Below are 20,983 nucleotides of genomic sequence, written 5' to 3'. Positions count from 1 at the left end.
TTAAAATCTACTGAATGTTGAACAAGAGTACACTAGGTATTATTAAATAAGGTATGATATTAGGCCTTTAGCTCAAAGCAAAATACTGTGCTTGATTTTGGACATCTTACAGTATGATGTAATATCATAGGGAGGTGTTTGTTAGGGAATTAGAAAAATGGCACCAAAGTTTAAATGTGGTAATCATGAAGAAAGGCATCACATACAAGTGATCATTTAAGTTAGGAGAAATGTTTTTAGAAGAAAAAAAATTAGGAAGTCTATGTTAGAGATTAGGAAGAGGGAAGTAGACAGATAAGGATGACTATATTGCTAGTACACTCAGGAATGTTGTATAATAGGAGAGAATGTTTCAAGAGAAATTAATAGTATCAAATACATAGAATCCTAGGAGAATAAATATGGGTTAACAGTAACTCATAAAATTGTCTCTCAAAAAGATGATAATGTTTAACCACCACCAGCAGTTTTAGAAATGCAGCGTTTAAAGAGTTTCTTTGGGAAGGGAGGTGATTTCAGTTTTGAAAGTTTGTAAGGATAAGTCAAGAGTCATGATTTGACATTCATAACTGCTTATGAATGAAAAAGCAGTTAAGTCAGAAGATTAAGTCAGAAGACTAGGTTTCATCCAAATATGCTACTGAGAAGCACCACAACCTTGAACAAGTTTTCTGAACTACAAAATAGTTAGATTTCCATGTGTTCATTACAAGAGCCTATGAGAAATAAATGGATGGTACACGTGTGAATATTTTGTATACAGTATGACATTGTTTTCCATTTTAGTATTTGAATAGGTTAACATTTTATTAACCTCTTGCCTTAAATGAATATCACATCACAAACTATAAAATGTATACAAATAAATTTACTTTCTCCGTTTTTTAAAATACATTTTCACTGAGAAATTTAAATGTTATAAAATGTACATATTGATGTAGGTTCATCGAGTTGAAGAAGAAATGCGTGGACTTCTGGAAGAAACATGCAAGAACAAAAAAGCAATGGAAACAAAAATTAAGCAACTTGCTTTTGCTCTAAGTCAAATTCAGCAAGAAATTTGATGGTTCTGAGAACAAATTTAATTGAAATGGATCGGCAGGCCTATTGTAAAAATGATTAAATATTGTAATAGTAGTAACTGCGGTGACTTTGAAATGTCTCTTTCTACACATTTCATTCTGATTATATTTTAAAAGACTTTTGATCAAGTATTAATTGTATATGTAGGTTTTTTTATAATAAATTGTTGACAATTATGTGTATTAGAAAAACCTATCAAAATAACTAGACTTAAAACACTTTTTCTTGTTTCTGTGCTATATACATTGTCTGGTCATTACACATTTGCCTATAAGTATGTTAATGAAAATTTAGTCTTTTGACTACATGAGGGAAAGTATTTTAATACTGTTAACCATACTGTGTTGATGAACTAATTATACTTACTGGTTGTCCTTTAGTTGAGGTAGCTCCATTCTTTTAAAATGCTCATAAGTGTAGCCAAAAAATATTTTAAATCTGTATAAGAGATGTGGTATTTTTAAGAATGCATATGTATGTTTCCACATCACTCATAATGACTCCTTTTTAGTTTATGAGGAGACTTCTTATTTTACAACTTAAAACACTTATATTCCATTTCATATCAGTTCATTTACTCCTATTTCAATTTTGTCATCTCTTACGTTCCTGTGTATACAGAGCAAAGATCTGAATACTATTCTCCTTACTATTTCTGAAAGAAAGAGAACATAATACCAAACTCTTAATAGCCAGTGAACTATGATTTTTAAAATTAAATACAATCAGAAAAAAATGTAAAGAGAGGGCCCCATTTATTATAGGCAAGGTTTATACTGAAATCTGTGGGACATCAAGCATATCAGCACATGTAATAGGAGCCTCTGGGGGGATGGGAGGACAAGAAACATTGGGGAAAATAATAGCTGGAACCTTCCTTAATTTGATGAAAAAGATGAACCTACATGTTCAAGAACTTCAGTAAAACCCAGGATAAGGAAACACAAAGAGAACCACACCTAGACACTTCACAGTCAAACTGTTGGGAGAAATCTTGAAAGTAGCAAGAAAATATGATTTAATGTAAAGGAATAATTAACAGTTGAGAAATTTCTCATGAGAAATAATGGAGACTAGAAGGCAGTGAAGGACATATTTTAGGTACAGGAAATAACAGTAAGCTGAGAATTCTATATCCAACAAAATTATCCTTCAAAATAAAATGCAAAACACATTAGATGCAGTGGGCTGACAGAGTTTTCAACAACAAAAAAATCAGCTAAGAATTCTATATCCAGCAAAACTGTCTTTGAAATGAAGCCAAAATAAAGTCATTCTCAGGTAACAGCTGGAAAGTATGTTCCTACCAGACCCACCTTAACAAAAAAGGCTGAAGGAAGTTCTTACTTCAGATCCTTTCAGAATGTGACCCTAGAGAGTAATTTGAATAAACATGAGAAGAAGAAAGAAACACTCATAAAGCAAAATATATAATTATAAAAAAATATAAATTCATATTTTCCCTTCATCCCTTAACTGATTAAAGAATCAAAATACATAAAGTAATGCATATAATTGTATTATTGGGAGTAAAACAAAATGTTAACATTTCTCCATATCCGCACAAAGGTGGATGGAAGCAAAGCTGTATTGGGAAGTAAGGAAATAGGAGATGGTATAACTTGAAACCCATAGGAACAAGGGACAATAATGAGTTGTAAATATGAAAATTAATTTAACTATGAATATATGTCTGCTGTCCTACTTAGACTTTATATACAACAACCAAACAGTTTCATAACAAAAAGAGGAAGAAAGTAGAACTAAATAGAAATATTTCTACATTTCACTGAAATTGGGTTAGTATAAATCTGTTGTATATATAAACTGGTGAAGTCATTAAGGATGTAACTCAAAATATATAACCAAAAAATAGTCAAAGCAAATTAAAATGTTATACTAGAAAATATTTGTGTAATACAAAAGTAGGAAAAAGCAATAAAGTATTAAGCAATTTTTAAATGCAGTAAAGACAAGATGGAAAACAGTAAAATGGCCACGGGTAAATTTTTTAATTTGCATAATTTAACTACATCAATAATTACATTAAGTGTGACTGGATTAAGTGATCCAATCAAAAGAATAGATAAGAAAACAAGATCCAACTATATAACACTTTCAAATATGCAAACAGATTGGAAATATCAGTAAAAGGATAAAAAAATCAACCATAAGACAGTAGACAGCGACCATAAGAAAGAGTAAAAAACACAAAAAAGTAGCTATACTAATATCAGACAAAATAGACTAAAAAATTGTACTAGAAGAAAAAAAGATGAAACAGTGTCAATTCATCAAGAAGAGTAAGTATATACATGGATACACCTAACAACATATTCCCAAAACTCATGAAGAAAAACTGACAAAGACTTGAAGGCAGCGGGTGGGGTGAGGGACAAGATTATTCAACAGGAACACAGAAGCTCCCTGGTGGTCCAGTGGCAAAGAATTGACCTGCCAATGCAGGGAACGCAGGTTTGATCCCTGGACCAAGAAGATCCCATGTGCCATAGGTCACCTACGCCCACGCGCCACAGTTACCGAGCCTGTGCTCTGGAGTTGGTGAACACGGCTACTTCAGCCCAAGTGCTGCCACCGCTAAGCCTGTGCACTTTGAACCCATCATGGTCTGAAACAAGAGAAGCCCATGCACTGCGACTGGAGAGCAGACCCCTCTCCCTGCAACTTAAACCCCACGCACGGCAACAAAGGCCCAGGGCAGTCAAAGAAACAGTAAGAATACTCCACTTTCAACAACGGACAGAACAATGAGGCAGAAGATCGGCTAGAAAATGGAAGACAACAACACAACCTACGAGGCCTCACAGACAACTGTAGAACACTTTAAGAATAGAATCTTCACGTCCTTCCAAAGTGCACCTGGAACCTTCTGCAGTATAGATGAGATACAAGATCAAAAAGCAAGCCTCAGTGGATTTGGAATTATTGAAATAACACAAAGTATGCTCTCTGAACACAGTGGACTGAAATTAGAAAAGTAGCAAGTTTGGGGAATTTACAGTGTGGAAATGAACAACTACTGGATCAAAGAATATATCATGAAATTAGAAAAATCCTTTGAGGCGAATGGAAATAGAAAATACGAGATGTAGCTAAAGTAATTAGAAGGAAATTTTTATCTGCAAGCAACTATATTAAAAAAGAAGAAATATTTGAGATCAACATCCTAACCTTCCACCTATAATGTTAGTCACTCAGTTGTGACCAACTCTGCAATCCCATGTACAACAGCCCAGCAGGCTCCTCTGTCCATGGAATTCCCCAGGCAAGAATACTGGAGTGGGTAACCTTTCCCTTCTCCAAGGGAATCTTCTCGACCCTGGGATGGAACCCGGGTCTCCTGCATTGCAGGTGGATTCTTACCATCTGAGCCACCAGGGAAGCCCCTCTACCTATGAGATACAGGGGGAAAAGGAGCAAACTAAAGCCAAAACAAAAAAAAATGAAAGAAAAATTAGAGCAAAAATTAATGAAAGAATTGAAAAAAAATGCACCTAAATTTTTGACTTTGAAAAATAGACAAATCTTGAGCTAGATTAATGAAGGGAAAAAAGGCTTAAATGACTAGAATCAAGAATGAATACAAGGAAATAACAGTAAGAGTGGGAGGAAACTTTGGAAGCTGACGAATATGTTTCCTTATGATGGTCATAATTTCATGTGTATACTTATTCCCACTCATCAAATTGTGTAGATTAAATATGTACAGCTTTTACATGTCAATCATGCCTTAATAAAGTGGTTAAATTTTTTTAAAAACAATTCCACTGATAATAAAGTTTAAACATAAAATTCTTAGGTTTATATTTAACAAAAGTTCAAATCTCATACTCTGAAAACTACAAAACATTATTGAAAAGAGACAATATTCATGGGTTAGAAGACTTAATGTTGACAAAATGGTAATTCTCCCCAAAATTCATCTACAGATTAAATGCAGTCCCCACCAAAATCTCAGCTAGCTGACTTATTTGCACAAGTTGACAACATGTCTCTAAAATTCATATAGAAATTCAAGGAATCTGGGCCAAAATAATCTTCAAAAAGGAAAAGCTAGAAAACTCACACTTCCTCATTTAAAAACTTAACTAGAAAACTACAGGAGAAAAGCAGTCAAGATGGTAGAGTTGAGGGAACCTAAGCTCACCTCCTCTCAGGAGCACCCCAGAATCACAACAATCTGCAGAATAACCATCACTTAAAAAGACCGAACCCTACCAGAAAATCTCTACAGCTAAAGACATAAGGAAGGAACCAAATGAGACTGGCAAGAGAGGCGGACCCATGATATAATCAAATCTCATACCCACAAGGTGGGCCACCCACAAACTAGAGAATAATTGTATTACAGAGGTTCTCCCACAGGAATGAGAGCTCTGAGCCCCTCATCAGGGCCCCCAGACTGGGAGTGCAGCACCAAGAAGAGAAAACCCCAGAGCATTCAGCTTTGCAGACCACTGAGGCTTGACTGCAGAAGCTTCACAGGGTTGGGGAGAAATAGAGACTTCATTCTTAAAGGGTACACACAAAATCTCATGTGTACCAGGACCAACAGAGAAAGCAGCAATTTGATAGGTGCCAAGGCCAGATACCACCCTTACAGCAGAAAGTGAAGAGGAACTAAAAAGCCTCTTGATGAAAGTGAAAGAGGAGAGTGAAAAAGTTGGCTTAAAGCTCAGCATTCAAAAAACTAAGATCATGGCATCCAGTCCCATCACTTCATGGGAAATAGATGGGGAAACAGTGGAAACAGTGTCAGACTTTATTTTGGGGGGCTCCAAAATCACTGCAGATGGTTATTGCAGCCATGAAATTAGAAGACGCTTACTCCTTGGAAGGAAAGTTATGACCAACCTAGGTAACATAAAGCAGAGACATTACTTTGCCAACAAAGGTCCGTCTAGTCAAGGCTATGGTTTTTCCAGTGGTCATGTATGGATGTGAGAGTTGGACTGTGAAGAAAGCTGAGTGCCTAAGAATTGATGCTTTTGAACTGTGGTGTTGGAGAAGACTCTTGAGAGTCCCTTGGACTGCAAGGAGATCCAACCAGTCCATCCTAAAGGAGATCAGTCCTGGGTGTTCATTGGAAGGACTGATGCTGAAGCTGAAACTCCAGTACTTTGGCCACCTCATGTGAAGAGCTGACTCATTGGAAAAGACCCTGATGCTGGGAGGGATTGGGGGCAGGAGGAGAAGGGGATGACAGAGGATGAGATGGCTGGATGGCATCACCGACTTGATAGACATGAGTTTGAGTAAACTCCAGGAGTTGGTGATGGACAGGGAGGCCTGGCGTGCCGCGGTTCATGGCGTCACAAAGAGTCAGACACGACTGAACAACTGAACTGAACTGAAGACCAGACCTACCTGCTGGTCTTGGAGGGTTTCTTAGGGAGGCAAGGGGCAGCTCTGCCCCGCCCTGGGGACATACATAGTGATGGCAGAGATACAGGGCAGTGTTCATCTACGTGAATTCACTGGAGGCAGACATCTTGCTTGGATCAGTAGACCTGGCCCCACCCAACAGCCTGTAGACTCTAGTGATTGAATGCCTCAGGCCAAACAACACAGCCCCACCTGTCAGCAGACAGACTTCCTGAGCCTACAGACCCCTCTAGACATGCCCCTAGTCATGGTCCTGCCCACCATGGAACCAAGACCCAGCTCCACCCTCGAGGGGTAGGTACCAGCCTCTTCTGCCTAGAAGCCTGCACAAGCCTCTCAGTCAGTCAGTTCAGTCATTCAGTCATGCCGGACTTGTTGGGACTCCATAGACTGAAGCATGCCAGGCCTCCCTGTCCATCACCAACTCCCAGAGTTTACTCAAATTCATGTCCATTGAGTCGGTGATGCCATCCAACCATCTCATTCTCTGTCGTCCCCTTCTCCTGCCTTCAATCGTTTCCAGCATCAGGGTCTTTTCAAATGAGTCAGTTCTCTGTATCAAGTGGCCAAAGTATTGGAGTTTCAGCTTCCGCATCAGTCCTTCCAATGAACGCCCAGGACTGATCTCCTTCAGGATGGACTGGTTGGATCTCCTTGCAGTCCAAGGGACTCTCAGGAGTCTTCTCCAACACCACAGTTCAAAAGCATCGATTCTTCAGTGCTCAGCTTTCTTTATAGTCCAACTCTCACATCCATACGTGACTACTGGAAAAAACATAGCCTTGACTAGACGGACCTTTGTTGACAAAGTAATGTCTCTGTTTTTTAATATGCTGTCTAGGTTAGTCATAACTTCAAAGGAGCAAGCGTCTTTTAATTTCACGGCTGCAGTCACCATCTGCAGTGATTAAAGTCTGACAGTGTTTCCACTGTTTCCCCATCTATTTGCCATGAAGTGGTGGGACCAGATGCCATGATCTTAGTTTTCTGAATGTTGAGTTTTAAGCCAACTTTTTCACTCTCCTCTTTCACTTTCATCAAGAGGCTCTTTAGTTCTTCTTCACTTTCTGCCATAAGGGTGGTGTCATCTGCATATCCGAGGTTATTGATATTTCTCCTGGCAGTCTTGATTCCAGCTTGTGCTTCCTCCAGCCCAGCGTTTCTCATGATGTACTCTGCATACAAGTTAAATAAGCACAAGCCTCTAGACCAGCCTTAACTACCGGGACACAGATACCAGAAGTAAGAAAACTAAAGTCCCAAAGCCTGCAGGCTGAGTCCGCGCATGCAGGCCAGACACTTTCCTGGGACCAGCTGGCCCCTAGCCTTTGGGTGATGAGAGGACACTGGGGACACCCAGGAGGGCCAGCAGAGACAGTCACATCTCCAAGGTAGAGAAACATAAAAATGACTCCACTGTTAGAGGGTGTGCACAAACTCTCATACACTCTGGGGACCCAGTGCAGAAGCAGGGGTTTGAAAGGAGCCTGGGTCAGACCTACATGGGGATCTTGGGAGAGTTCCCTGGAGAGGGAGGAGGCAACTGGAACTTGCCCTAGGGACCTAGGCACTGGCAGAAGCCATTCTAGGGAGTTCATTTCTACCCCATGGACACTGCTGCTGGCCAAGTGCCCACTTGGAATCTTCCCTCTAGCTCATAAGCCTCAGGACCCAGCCCTGCCCCTACCCACCAGCCCTCAGTCACCAATACCAATGAGCAGGCACCTGGCCCTGCCCACCAGTGAGCCTGCCTTGGAACCAAGCCTCAGAGGCCAGAGGGCTAATCCTAACCCCAGGACAACTGAACCCCCACAGTCGATGAGCCCAGCCCACCCACCAACAGTCCAGCACGAGCCCTGGGACTGGGGGGCCTTGGCCTCACCCACCAGCAGGCCCACACCAGCTACAGAACACATTAGAGGGGCGTCAGGAACCAGCGCTATCCAATAACAGCTCTGGGACTCCACGGGCCCTGCAAGTGGACCTCGGGATGTGGTTATGCCTACGAAAAGGTTAGCATTAGCCCCAAGACATGGCCTCACCCACCAGTGGGCAGTAACCAACCCTAGGGTCTCCGGGAACCTGACCCAGCCCACTGCGCTGGTGAGTGAGTATTAGTCCTCTGAGCTTCTGCAGCCAGCTTACCTCATGACCTGGTCTCAACAACCAATGGTCAGCAGCCTCTACACAATGCAGGGCTCGGCCACCAGCTGGACCAGGGACTAACCAAGCCTAGCAGACTGCCCACAGTAGTCAGCCTGCCACAACAGAAGGACCCTAGCAGCCCACATCGAGGTACCACCAGAGCATTCACCTCTTGTGACAAGAGGGGAGAAGACTGCTGGGACTCAAAGCTGTGTCTCCTACAAGAAGCTACTGCTGGGAGTGTAAGCAACCTACCAGACGCACAGAAATAAAACGTCAAGTCAGGCAAAATAAAGTGACAGAGGAACATGCTCAAATGGAGGAACAAGATAAAACACCAGAAAAGGAAGTGGAGATAGGCAATCGACCTGGAAAGAACTCAGGGTGAATGATTTTAAAGATGATCAAAGAACTTGGTAAAGAATGGAATTCTTTGGCGCAGAACTAGAAGTATTTAACAGCAGAGCTAGAAAATACAGATAACAACCAAAGATGAAGAATATAAAAACTGAAATGAAAAATACCTAGAAGAAATCAACAGCAGACTAAATAATACAGAGGAATGGATCAGCAACCTGGAAGACAGGGTATTGGAAATCACTGATGTTAAACAGAAAGTTGGACTATAAAGAAAGCTGAGTGCCAAAGAACTGATGCTTTTGAACTGTGGTGTTGGAGAAGACTCTTGAGAGTCCCTTGGACTGCAAGGAGATCCAACCAGTCCATCCTAAAGGAAATCAGTCCTGAATAGTCATTGGAAGGACTGATCCTGAAGCTGGAACTCCAATACTTTGGCCACCTGATGCGAAGAACTGACCCATTGTTAAAGACCCTGATGCTGGGAAAGATTGAAGATGGGAGGAGAAGGGGACGACAGAGGATGAGATGATTGGATGGCATCACCGACTCAGTGGACATGAGTTTGAGTAAGCTCTGGGAGATGGTGATGGACAGGGAGGCCTGGCGTGCTGCAGTCCATGGGGTCACAAAGAGTCGGACACAACTGAGCAACTGAACTAAACTGAACTGAAGCCCCTTTTCCCAGTCTTGAGATCCGCCTCCCGCCCCGCCCTGTCGCCCCGCCCCGTCGCCCCGCCCTGTCGCCCCGCCCCGTCGCCCCGCCCTATCCCCCCGCCCCGCCCCACCCCCGCCCTATCCCCCCGCCCTATCGCCCCGCCCCTCACACCCCGCCCTATCGCCCCGCCCATCCCTCTCGTCCCGCCCACCCCTCTCGCCCCGCCCTCCCCTCCCCGCCCCTCCCACCATCGCCTCGCCCCGCCCCACCCTCCCCTCGAGCCTTCGGAGAAGCGCGTTTCCCAGCGCCGGCGGGCCGCTCGTCACTTCCGGCCATTTAAAGGCGGGCCCCGCCCCCGGCGCGCCGGCTCGCGCTCTCACCCCGCCCCCGGTCGCGGCCCCCTAGTAGCTGCCGAGGGCTCGGGGAGGGGAGGGGAGGGGCGGAGGCCCCAGGCGGGTGGGCGCTGCGCACCTGTAGCTGCCGGGAGCCCGCGAACCCTCGTCCCGCCCTCGGCGGGCGGCGACGGCCTCGGCCGCCGCGGGTCCGGCCCGGCAGGTGGCGGAGCGCGGGGACGCGATGGCGGCGGCAGAGCCCGCGAGCTGCGCGCCGCCCGGGCCCGGCAGCAGCCGGCACGAGAAGAGCCTGGGGCTGCTCACCGCCAAGTTCGTGTCGCTGCTGCAGGAGGCCAAGGATGGCGTGCTGGACCTCAAGGCGGTGAGCGCGGGCCGCGGTCTCAGGAGGAGGAAGGGCGGGCCGGGGGGGTGAGGGGCGCGGGGCATGAGCAGGGGCCGCGCCGCGCCGCCGACAAAGAGCCGCGGCGCCCGCGTGGCGTTCACCTCAGCGCGCCGGGCCTGGGCCGGGGCGCCCGGGGGGTCTCCGCCGGTGCGGACTGGAGGCTTTCGTGGGCGATTCCTGTGAGGGCGTCTGTCGGTTGTTGAAAACGCGCAAGCAGGCACATCCCGAGTTTGCCACCTCTTCTGGATGAAACAAACAAAACGTGAACTCTTCAGTCCTCCTCTTAAAATAATAATAGTAAATAAAAACACCTCTCCCTCTTCTTGTCACAATCCTGGTGACTAAGAGGGATGTTTGATTTGTGAGTTAATTTGGTATCTGAAGCGAGCAAGCAAAACCAGTGTTTGCCACCTCTTCTGGATGAAACAAACAAAAAAGTCAACGCTCAGTCCTCCTCTTAGTAAATAAAAACACCTCTTTTACACTTTTCACAATCCTGATGACTAAGAAGGATGCTTGATTTGTGAGTTAATTTGGTATCTGAAGCAAGCAAACAAAACCCGAGTTTGCCACCTCTCCTGGATGAAACAAAAACAAAGTGAACTCTTCAGTTCTCCTCTTAAAATAATAATAGTAAATAAAAACACCTCTCGCTCTTACACTTCTTTTCATAACCCTGATGACTAAAAGGGATGTTTAATTTGCGACTTAATTTGGTATCTGATACACACTTATAAAAGTGAGACTTGCCATCACACGACGAGGGGATGTTTAATAACTTCCACCAAAAGAGATGGAAGCGCCTTGTAAACTCTCCGGTTTCCTGAGACCGTGTGCTTGGTCTGTTACTACAGTTTCAGAATTTTCAAACAACAACATGCATCAAAAGCTGTTCCGTTGAACAAAGTGACTTAACCGTTCCAGGCCGGATTTGGAAGGATTCCACAGCGCTGAGGAGCAAGAGAATGTGATCATTTGAATTAAAATTCAGCCAGCACACCCAGTTTAAGTAGAACTAAAGCTTTAAGAACAAACGAATATTTCTTTTCTTTTTTTAATTTTATTTTATTCTATTTTATTTTTTTCCCATGATATTTATTTATTTATTTTTTGTTACACAAAGGTATTTGTCAAAATGCTTTTTTTTTTTTTTCAGTGGGTTTTGTCATACATTGATATGAATCAGCCATAGATTTACACGTATTCCCCATCCCGATCCCCCCTCCCACCTCCCTCTCCACCCAATTCCTCTGGGTCTTCCCAGTGCACCAGGCCCAAGCACTTGTCTCATGCATCCCACCTGGGCTGGTGATGTGTTTCACCATAGATAGTATACATGCTGTTCTTTCACAACATCCCACCCTCACCTTCTCCCACAGAGTTCAAAAGTCTGTTCTGTATTTCTGTGTCTCTTTTTCTGTTTTGCATATAGGGTTATCGTTACCATCTTTCTAAATTCCATATATATGTGTTAGTATGCTGTAATGTTCTTTATCTTTCTGGCTTACTTCACTCTGTATAATGGGCTCCAGTTTCATCCATCTCATTAGGACTGATTCAAATGAATTCTTTTTAACGGCTGAGTAATATTCCATGGTGTATATGTACCACAGCTTTCTTATCCATTCATCTGCTGATGGGCATCTAGGTTGCTTCCATGTCCTGGCTATTATAAACACTGCTGCGATGAACATTGGGGTGCACGTGTCTCTTTCAGATCTGGTTTCCTCAGTGTGTATGCCCAGAAGTGGGATTGCTGGGTCATATGGCAGTTCTATTTCCAGTTTTTTAAGAAATCTCCACACTGTTCTCCATAGCGGCTGTACTAGTTTGCATTCCCACCAACAGTGTAAGAGGGTTCCCTTTTCTCCACACCCTCTCCAGCATTTATTGCTTGTAGACTTTTGGATAGCAGCCATCCTGACTGGCGTGTAATGGTACCTCATTGTGGTTTTGATTTGCATTTCTCTAATAATGAGTGATGTTGAGCATCTTTTCATGTGTTTGAAGAACAAACGAACATTTCTAATGAGTCAGTAAGCATCGCAGGCTTTTCCTAGGCATTACTCCTGAATCTGGTCTGACACGGGGCGATTGGTCCTAGCCCCTAAGGGAGTGCTGAACAACCTCACCTCCCTTGAAGGCTGCAGTTATCAAGGCTGTGCTGAAAGTAGGCTGCAGCGTCTGAGCAGAGAGGGTCTTCTCGTTCTCCCTGACCTGAAACTCAAAAAAAGAGGCCAACTTGATGGCCCCTGCTAGGAGCCCTCCTCTCAGGTTACCCCAGGAGGTGAGGTGTGTCTTGGAATGTCCTCTCCATCTCCTGGGTGTAGTAGGTGTTCAGTAAGTGATTGTTGAGTTATCTGAATTGTTCTACTTTACACAAACAAGGCATGATGCACAAATTTTGCATTTTTGGAGGTGATTTATAGTCAGTCTTTTCTTTTGGAAGTGTTATTCCTAGAATTTTCCCACACCTTTGGAAATTCTGGTCCTTATTCTTCCCCGCTGTCCCCCCATGCCCAGCTCTTTCCTCCATAGCTCTGTCCCTCCCTCAAAGTGGTTTATGGCATATATAATAGTATTTAAATTGTTATGAACTAAATTGGATTCTGTTTAAAGAATTTCACAGGAAATCATGAGGTCTTCGGTGAAAGCCAGGGATGTTACACAACACAGCTTGCAAACTGCTATTCAGAATCTAGAAATTCAGTTGTAGCCTGTGCCTTCAGTACGGAATCAGGAAAATTTGGGGTTTTCCAGATGAAACTGAGCTCTGAGGGCTGACTGTGAGGGCTTCTACAACTTCCTTGGAATAGGATGGAACTTTGCCCTTGCTTTTCCCTCAAGTCTTTGTGGTCTTCGTGTTTCATCGGTGGTCAGATTTTGCTGTCCAGAAGTCAAAAAGGTAGTGAGTGGGAAGTGGAGTTTTAATATTTCATAACAACTTTGTTTCATTCATCCTGAAACTTTCCGAAAAGTTCAAAGGTTTCTGCAGTAACAGTAGGTCTCATTATATTAATGACTTTTTACTTGTAGAAAGCAATTTGAAAAAAATGCTATTCTTTTTTACATATATATGAATATGTTTGTAAACTTCATTTATTTACATTTGCTTATATATGTGTAAAATCTTATATTATAAAAATCTTATATTGAAATCTTTCCAATGATGTTTCTTACTGTGCACCATTGTAAAAGATCATAACGACTTTTGATGATACATGTTGAAGATGGATTAACTTTGATAAGTTTCTCTAATTTGAAATTAGTTATAAAATCATTATCTCTTATATTCTTACTTGGGAGTAGTGTATTTCTTACATTCTTACTTGGGGGAGGTCTATTTCAACCTTATATACTTGATATTTTTTAAGAGCAATTAATGAAAGATTTCTGTGAATATCATGACTATAAAAAATAATATTAACCATCACATCCAAGTGTCTTAGATATCCATAAAATATCCACACCACGTAGATGCTGTTTCTTTCCTAACTTAGGACATATACTACTGAAGAATAAGAACATAATGCTGTATCTTAGTGGTGCCTTTCTTCTTAGTAATTTAACTAATTGAGGACATAGCTTAACAAAGCAAACACATCCTAATAAGGCTATTCTAGTATAATTTAACCATAAGGAGGGAATGGAAACACCTTCGAAGTAGTTTAAGATATGTTTATTCAATGTCTTCCTCCTATACCCCCACCATATAGCCTCCTTTACAACAGTGGGAGTGGGGTAGTTACTCTCTCTTAATTCCAGTGAGATGACAAGTTATGTCATGGTCCTCTCCATTTATGTGGTTTGTCAATTTATGCTGTTAGTAGTTGGCATTTATTGCAAGCTTAGTATGTGCCAGGCATTTTACATATATTAACTAATGCTATCCTCCTAACTTTAGAAATTTGGGCTTATCATCCCCAATTCACAGATGAGAAAACTGGTAGGTTATGTAACTTGCCTAATGTCACACAGTAGAAAGGGACAGCTGTGACTTGAAACTAGATCATTTTTTCTTATTTTCTGTGCTATACTGCCTTTCAGTACTCCTAAAAAAGTTAATTTCTTATTAAGTTTTAAATCTGTATAAGGGCATGGAATCTTTCTTGAAAGAAAAATGCATGATTATTTTTATTATACCTCTACTCATGATAGAACAGAAAGTATTAATCTCCTGCATTGAAAATGAAGATATTGATGGCAAATTCCATAATATTTCATAAATTAAACTAGTTCTGTTTTTCTAGAACTAAGAATTTAAGTAAGTTAGGATAATTATGACTGTCTATATGTTTTTTTGAAAATTCCTGTTATAAGTAGGTTTTTATATTTGCCATTTTGATGCCATAATCAACTTTTTAAAGTATGTTCGATTCCTTATCTTTTATTATAATTGTTCAAGTTATCAGTTGCCTGAATGATGCCTGGATTCATATGATAAAATATTTATGGTGTTTCTTATCTCACAGGTCCTTGACTCATACTCATTTATGATTAGCTGATTAATACACATCCTGCAAGAAATACATGATTTACTCTAAGGCCTTAGTTTGTGATATTGAGCAAAGATGTGATGTTACAGAATAAAGCAAGGATTATCCTAAGGAGAGGGATTTAGGTGGAACAGCCATTACTTTAGTACGTGCTTAAATCTCCACAGGACAATTTCACTTGTGAGTATATACCCCAAATAATTGAACACAGGGTCTTGAACAGATACCTGTATACCTATGTTCATAGCAGCATAATTCACAATCGCCGAAACGTGGATACAACCCAAGGGTCCATCCACAAATGAATTAGATGAGCAAAATGTGATATACATGTATAATGAAGGTTATGCGACCTTAGAAAGGAAGGAATTCCTGACACATGCATAGGTGAACCTTTAATACCTTAGCTAGTCACACAAAGACGAATGCTGTATGATTCCACTTACATAAAGTAACCGACGTAGTCAAGTTCATAGAGACAGAAAGCAGAGGAATTGTTGCTGGGGGAGGGGAGAATGGGAAGTTGTTGCTTTGTGGGTGTTGTGGGGCTCAGTTGTGCTCCCTCAAAATCCCTATGTAAAAGTCTTCACCCCAGGTACATTAGAATGTGATTGTATTTGGGGACAAGGCCTTCAAAGAGATGATTCAGTTAAAACGAGGCCATTAGAGTGAGCGAAGGCAATCTGACTGGTGTCCGTGTGAGAAGAGGCAGGCTGGATCCGCGGGCACCGGGGATGCCCGTGCAGACGGCAGTGCGGGTGAGGACAGGCGAGGGCCACGGTCTGCAAGCCGAGGAGAGGGACGTCAGAAGAGATCAAGCTCGCCCACACCTTGATCTTGGACTTCAAGCCTCGAGGACTGAGACAAAATAAATTTCTCCTGTTTGAACCACCCAGTCTGTAGTATTTTCATTATGCAGCCCTAGCAAACTAGTACTGTGGGTGTAGAGTTTCAGTTGTGCAACCTGAGAAGAATTCTGGAGAATTGGTTGCACAGCAGTGTGAAGGTACTTAAAACTACTGAACTGTACACTTAAAAAAGGGTTAAGATGCCAATTTTATATTATGTGTATTTTACTGCAGTTAAAAAAAGGCAAAACAATAATGCAGTACCACTGTGTACCTAATAGAATGGCAGAAATCCAAAACACTAACACCACCAAATGCTGGGAAGAACGTGCGGCAGTAGGAACTTTCATTTGGTGTCAGAGGGAATGCAAAATGTTACAGAAATTTCTTACCAAACTGAACATACTTCTACCATACAATCCAGCTATCACACTACTTGGTATTTATGCAAAGGAGTGGAAAACTTATGTTCACAAAGAAATCTGCACATGGATGTTTATAGCAGCTTCATTCATAATTGCCAAAACTGGGAAGCAGTCAAGATGTCCTTGCGTAGGTGAACTAATGAATAAACTGGTACATCCAGACAATGGAATAGTATTCAGTGCTGGAAAACAATGCGTTATGACCATGAAAAAACATGGAGGAACCTTAAATGCATATTACGAAGTGAGAGTAGCCAATCTGAAAAGGCTGCCCTATAAGACTCCTACCATATAAAGATATGGAAAAGCCAAAACTGTGGAGACAGGAAAAGACCTGGGGTTCAGGGAGCAAGATGAACAGGTGGAACACAGGACTTTTAGGGCAGTGAGACTGGTGTCCTGTACCCACAGAAGGCACCACGCCAACAGGGACCCTGATGTGAGCTATGGATGTGGGTCATTGTGATGGATCAGAGTAGGCTCATCGGTTGGGATGCACCACTCGGGAGGATGTGGATCAAGGAGGTTCTGCATGTGTGGGGGCAGGAAGCATACGGGAGATCTCTATGTTTTACACAGTTCTGCCATGAGCCTCAAGCTACTTTAAAAAATATATTAAAATGCATATAGGAAGCTTCTCTGGATACATCTATTCGAGGGTCTAATTATTAAACATCTGTTGAATACAAGATGCATGACCAAATGGGAAAAGGGAGTCCTTAGGAGACTAAAGCTCTGCAGCACTAATACACACGATTACTAATAGCTAATGCTAAGTGAGTGGCACTAGGCCAGCTGCTTTACTTTTAACAGCACATTTCATCCTTGTAACAAAACTATAAATGAGTTACTATACCTTCATTTTGCTCATTAGGAGATTGAGGTTTAATGAGGTTAATTGGCTACAGCCAGTATCTGCAGAAAAGGAGGTAAGAAGCCAAATAATCTGATGTCAGAACTGATGCCATGTTAAGTAAAGTACCTGCCTACCTCCAAAGTTTTGGTATAACGTGAAGAATGACTTTTCTAGAAAACAAGAAAATAAAAAAGAAACCGACCATCTCATTTTCCAGTTCTGGACAGGCTTAGAGCTAAAAGAGTACTAATGAGTTCTTGGTCTTGATTCTGCCACTTGTCAGCAGTGTGTCTTGGCTATGTCCCATATCCTTTCTGTTTTATCATTAAGGTGGAAGGAGGAAGAAGGGATGAGCCATCCTCAGTGGTGGCAGTAGTTGTGAACTGAGACGCACCAGGCAGATTTTATTTTTGTGCAAAACTACAGTCCCTCCTCCCCAGTGCTTCAATAAAGCTGGTGGCCTTGAAAGGGATTATACTGACTTTCCCGGTGTGTAGACCAAAGGTCAAATGCATCAGCCTCTCCTGAATTTTTAAAGATAATAGATTCTAAATCAGACCTGGGAAATCAGGTTCTATAGCGCTAGAGAAGGAGCCTAGGAATTGGCATTTTTACATAGATACCCCCAGGTAGTTTTGATATATTCTGACATCTGAGAACTATGGAATGAACTCTCGTTCCTCTTCTTTTCTGCCTTATTCATGAATCAAAAAGCACTGTTCTGGTAGTAGAAGGAGTTAATGTTGGAACAGAATTGACCCTTTAGGAGCTCACTAAGACTGATGAGAGCTACGCTTGGGGAAATGTTGGAGGCTATGGATGGAAGAAATTCCTCTTTTATATGCTCTGGAATAGTCTCTGCTTATGTCTGAATAGCGGTATATTATGGCCAGGTTTGATCCCTGGGTCAGGAAGATCCCCTAGAGGAGGGCATAGCAACCCCCTCCAGTATTCTTGCCTGAAGAATCCCGTGGATGGAGGAGCCTGGAGGGCTGTAGTCCAAACGGTCGCAAAGTCGACTGAAGCGACTGATCATGCACACATATATGGCATTTAAATCTTAATTAAGGGACCTAATTTCTAGTGGAAATTAGTAAGCTTTGAGAGTCATTTCTTTAAAGGAATAAATTAAAATGTACTTTTACAGTAAAATTCTATTTTATTTTACTTACTGGGGAATAGGAAAATTATAAGATTTAAAATTTTATATTGTTAAAAAGAACAAGATTGGCATAATTGGAGCTAATCATCGTTTGTGGTCCAGGGGATTGAGCAGTGAATGAAAGGATGCTCAAGATGATGCAAGGGTCTCCACTGCTGGGAGAGCCTTCCCTTGACTGGGAAGTGTGTAGGCACAACTGGAGACATGTTAGGTATATTCTCATCTAGGGGAAGAGCAAGGAGGATTTAGTTGAGACCCTCAGTTAACAGAGATTTCATTAGCAGAGTGCCCAAGTATTGAGCTTTTGTTAATTTGATGCATCATTTTGCTTATCTTGTTAAATTTTTAAAGGCAGCGTTGCTGTTGTTCAGTCACTAAGTTGTGTCCAACTCTTTTGTGGCCCCATAGACTAGTCTGCCAGACTCCTCTGTCCATGGGATTTTCCAGGCAAGAATACTGGAGTGGGTTGCCGTTTCCTTCTTCAAAAGGTAACTTAATAGACTAGAGACACACTAGCTAGAGAATTACTAGCTCACTTACAGGGGAAAAAATAACAGAAAGCTTAACAAATGTGAAAAGGATCAAAAGATAAAATGCATGAAAGCATAATACACAGAAAACATCAAATGAGTAATAATTGAAACCTACTAGTTTCTCCAGTATGTGAATGTATCCAATTCCTTTCTTCTTAGTGAGGTGGTTTAGATGGAAAAAAATTCAGGCATCTGTTGTCTACAAGAAAAGCACCAACATAGGAAAGGAATCAAAAATTTTAATTGTAGTATACCAGGCAAAGAGAAATCAGGAGTAAAAGTACTAATTTCCAGAGAAAGTCTTACCTTAATATCAGGTGCACTCAATGGTATAAACTGATAGAGATCATAATCCAAAGGTGAATCGTAAAAGTCATTGTTTAAATAGTGCATAGCAACATGGATCACACGTGCATTTGTCTGGACATGTGTTCTACATTATTCTTTAGTATGGTAAATTTGGGTGTGATAAATATTTCTTATAAGTACATTTCTTTTAGATTTTGCCATTTTAAGACTGAATTTCCCCAATTATTAGTTCATGGATCTCCCTTTCTGTCTTAAACTTAATATGTTTGTACAAGGGAGGTTTACCTTTTTTAAGTTAAAGTGTATCTAAAGGCAAAATGACAGGATACTGAAAGAGAAACTCCCCAGGTCAGTAGGTGCCCAATATGCTACTGAAGATCAGTGGAGAAATAACTCCACAAAGAATGAAGGGATGGAGCCAAAGCAAAAACAATACCCACTTGTGGGTGTGACTGGTGATAGAAGCAATGTCCGATGCTGTAAAGAGCAGTATTGCATGGGAACCTGGATTGTTAGGTCCATGAATCAAGGCAAATTAGAAGTAGTCAAACAGATGGCAAGAGTGAATGTCGACATTCTAGGAATCAGCGAACTAAAATGGACTGGAATGGGTGAATTAACTCAGATGACCATTATGTCTACTACTGTGGGCAGGAATCTCTTAGAAGAAATGGAGTAGCCATCACGGTCAACAGAAGAGTCTGAAATGCAGTACTTGGATGCAGTCTCAAAAACGACAGAATGATCTCTGTTCGTTTCCAAGGCAAACCATTCAGTATCACAGTAATCCAAGCCTATGCCCCAACCAATAACGCTGAAGAAGCTGAAGTTGAACAGTTCTATGAAGACCTACAAGCTAGAACTAACACCCAAAAAAGATGTCCTTTTCATTATAGGGGATTGGAATGCAAAAGTTGGAAGGCAAGAAACACCTGGAGTAACAGGCAAATTTGGCCTTGGAGTATGGAATGAAGCAGGGCAAAGGCTAATAGAATTTTGCCAAGAGAACGCACTGGTCATAGCAAACACCCTCTTCCAACAACACAAGAGAAGACTCTACACATGGACACCACCAGAGGGTCAACACCGAAATCAGATTGATTATTTTCTTTGCAGCCAAAGATGGAGAACCTCTATAGAGTCAGCAAAAACAAGACCAGGAGCTGACTGTGGCTCAGATCATGAACTCCTTATTGCCAAATTCAGACTTAAATTGAAGAAAGTAGGGAAAACCACTAGACCATTTAGGTATGACCTAAATCAGATCTCTTACGACTATACAGTGGAAGTGAGAAATAGATTTAAGGGAGTAGATCTGATAGAGTGCCTGATGAACTATGGATGGAGGTTCGTGACATTGTACAGGAGACAGGGATCAAGACCATAGCCAAGGAAAAGAAATGCAAAAAGGCAAAATGGTTGTCTGAGGAGGCCTTACAAATACCTGAGAAAAGAAGAGAAGCGAAAAGCAGAGGAGTAAAGGAAAGATATTCCCATTTGAATGCAGATTTCCAAAGAATAGCAAGGAGAGATAAGAAAGCCTTCCTCGGTGATCAATGCAAAGAAACAGGAAAACAACAGAATGGGGAAGACTAGAGATCTCTTCAAGAAAATTAGAGATACCAAGGGAACATTTCATGCAAAGATGGGTTTGATAAAGGACAGAAATGGTATGGACCTAACAGAAGAAGAAGATATTAAGAAGAGGTGGCAAGAATACACAGAAGAAGTGTACAAAAAAGATCTTCATGACCCAGATAATCATGATGGTGTGATCACTCACCTAGAGCCAGACATCCTGGAATGTGAAGTCAAGTGGGCCTTAGGAAGCATCACTACGAATAAAGCTAGTGGAGGTGATGGAATTCCAGTTGAGCTATTTCAAATCCTGAAAGATGATGCTGTGAAAGTGCTGCACTCAATATGCCAGCAAATTTGGAAAACTCAGTAGTGGCCACAGGACTAGAAAA

The 20,983-nt window shown here is 41.8% G+C and overlaps 3 protein-coding genes across 6 annotated transcripts in view; all 3 read left to right on the top strand.

Annotated features, from left to right (window-relative positions):
* LRRCC1 (leucine rich repeat and coiled-coil centrosomal protein 1) overlaps positions 1 to 1,303 on the top strand; it is a 39,181-nt gene extending 37,878 nt beyond the window's left edge. For all 4 annotated transcript variants that reach the window (XM_043879525.1, XM_043879526.1, XM_043879527.1 and 1 more), the window contains one exon: positions 942 to 1,303. In XM_043879525.1, coding sequence (XP_043735460.1) covers positions 942 to 1,064 — 123 coding nt within the window. In that variant the 3' untranslated portion in view covers positions 1,065 to 1,303. The remainder of the gene's footprint in view (positions 1 to 941) is intronic.
* A 5,349-nt stretch (positions 1,304 to 6,652) lies between these two features.
* Positions 6,653 to 9,989, top strand: LOC122679129 (sulfated surface glycoprotein 185-like). The gene is made up of 2 exons (XM_043879353.1): positions 6,653 to 6,783; positions 9,680 to 9,989. Exons 1-2 carry the CDS (start codon positions 6,653 to 6,655, stop codon positions 9,987 to 9,989), a joined length of 441 nt encoding a protein of 146 aa, XP_043735288.1.
* Positions 9,990 to 10,018: 29 nt separating this feature from the next.
* E2F5 (E2F transcription factor 5) overlaps positions 10,019 to 20,983 on the top strand; it is a 32,055-nt gene continuing 21,090 nt past the window's right edge. Inside the window, exon 1 of the mRNA XM_043879962.1 lies at positions 10,019 to 10,363. Within this exon, the coding sequence (XP_043735897.1) occupies positions 10,226 to 10,363 (138 nt within the window). The 5' untranslated portion in view covers positions 10,019 to 10,225. The remainder of the gene's footprint in view (positions 10,364 to 20,983) is intronic.

Source organism: Cervus elaphus, chromosome 21 (assembly GCF_910594005.1).
Source record: "Cervus elaphus chromosome 21, mCerEla1.1, whole genome shotgun sequence".
NCBI classification, from domain to species: Eukaryota; Metazoa; Chordata; class Mammalia; order Artiodactyla; family Cervidae; genus Cervus; species Cervus elaphus.
Note: the sequence above shows the minus strand (reverse complement) of the source record. Positions and strands in the feature narration are given on the sequence as shown.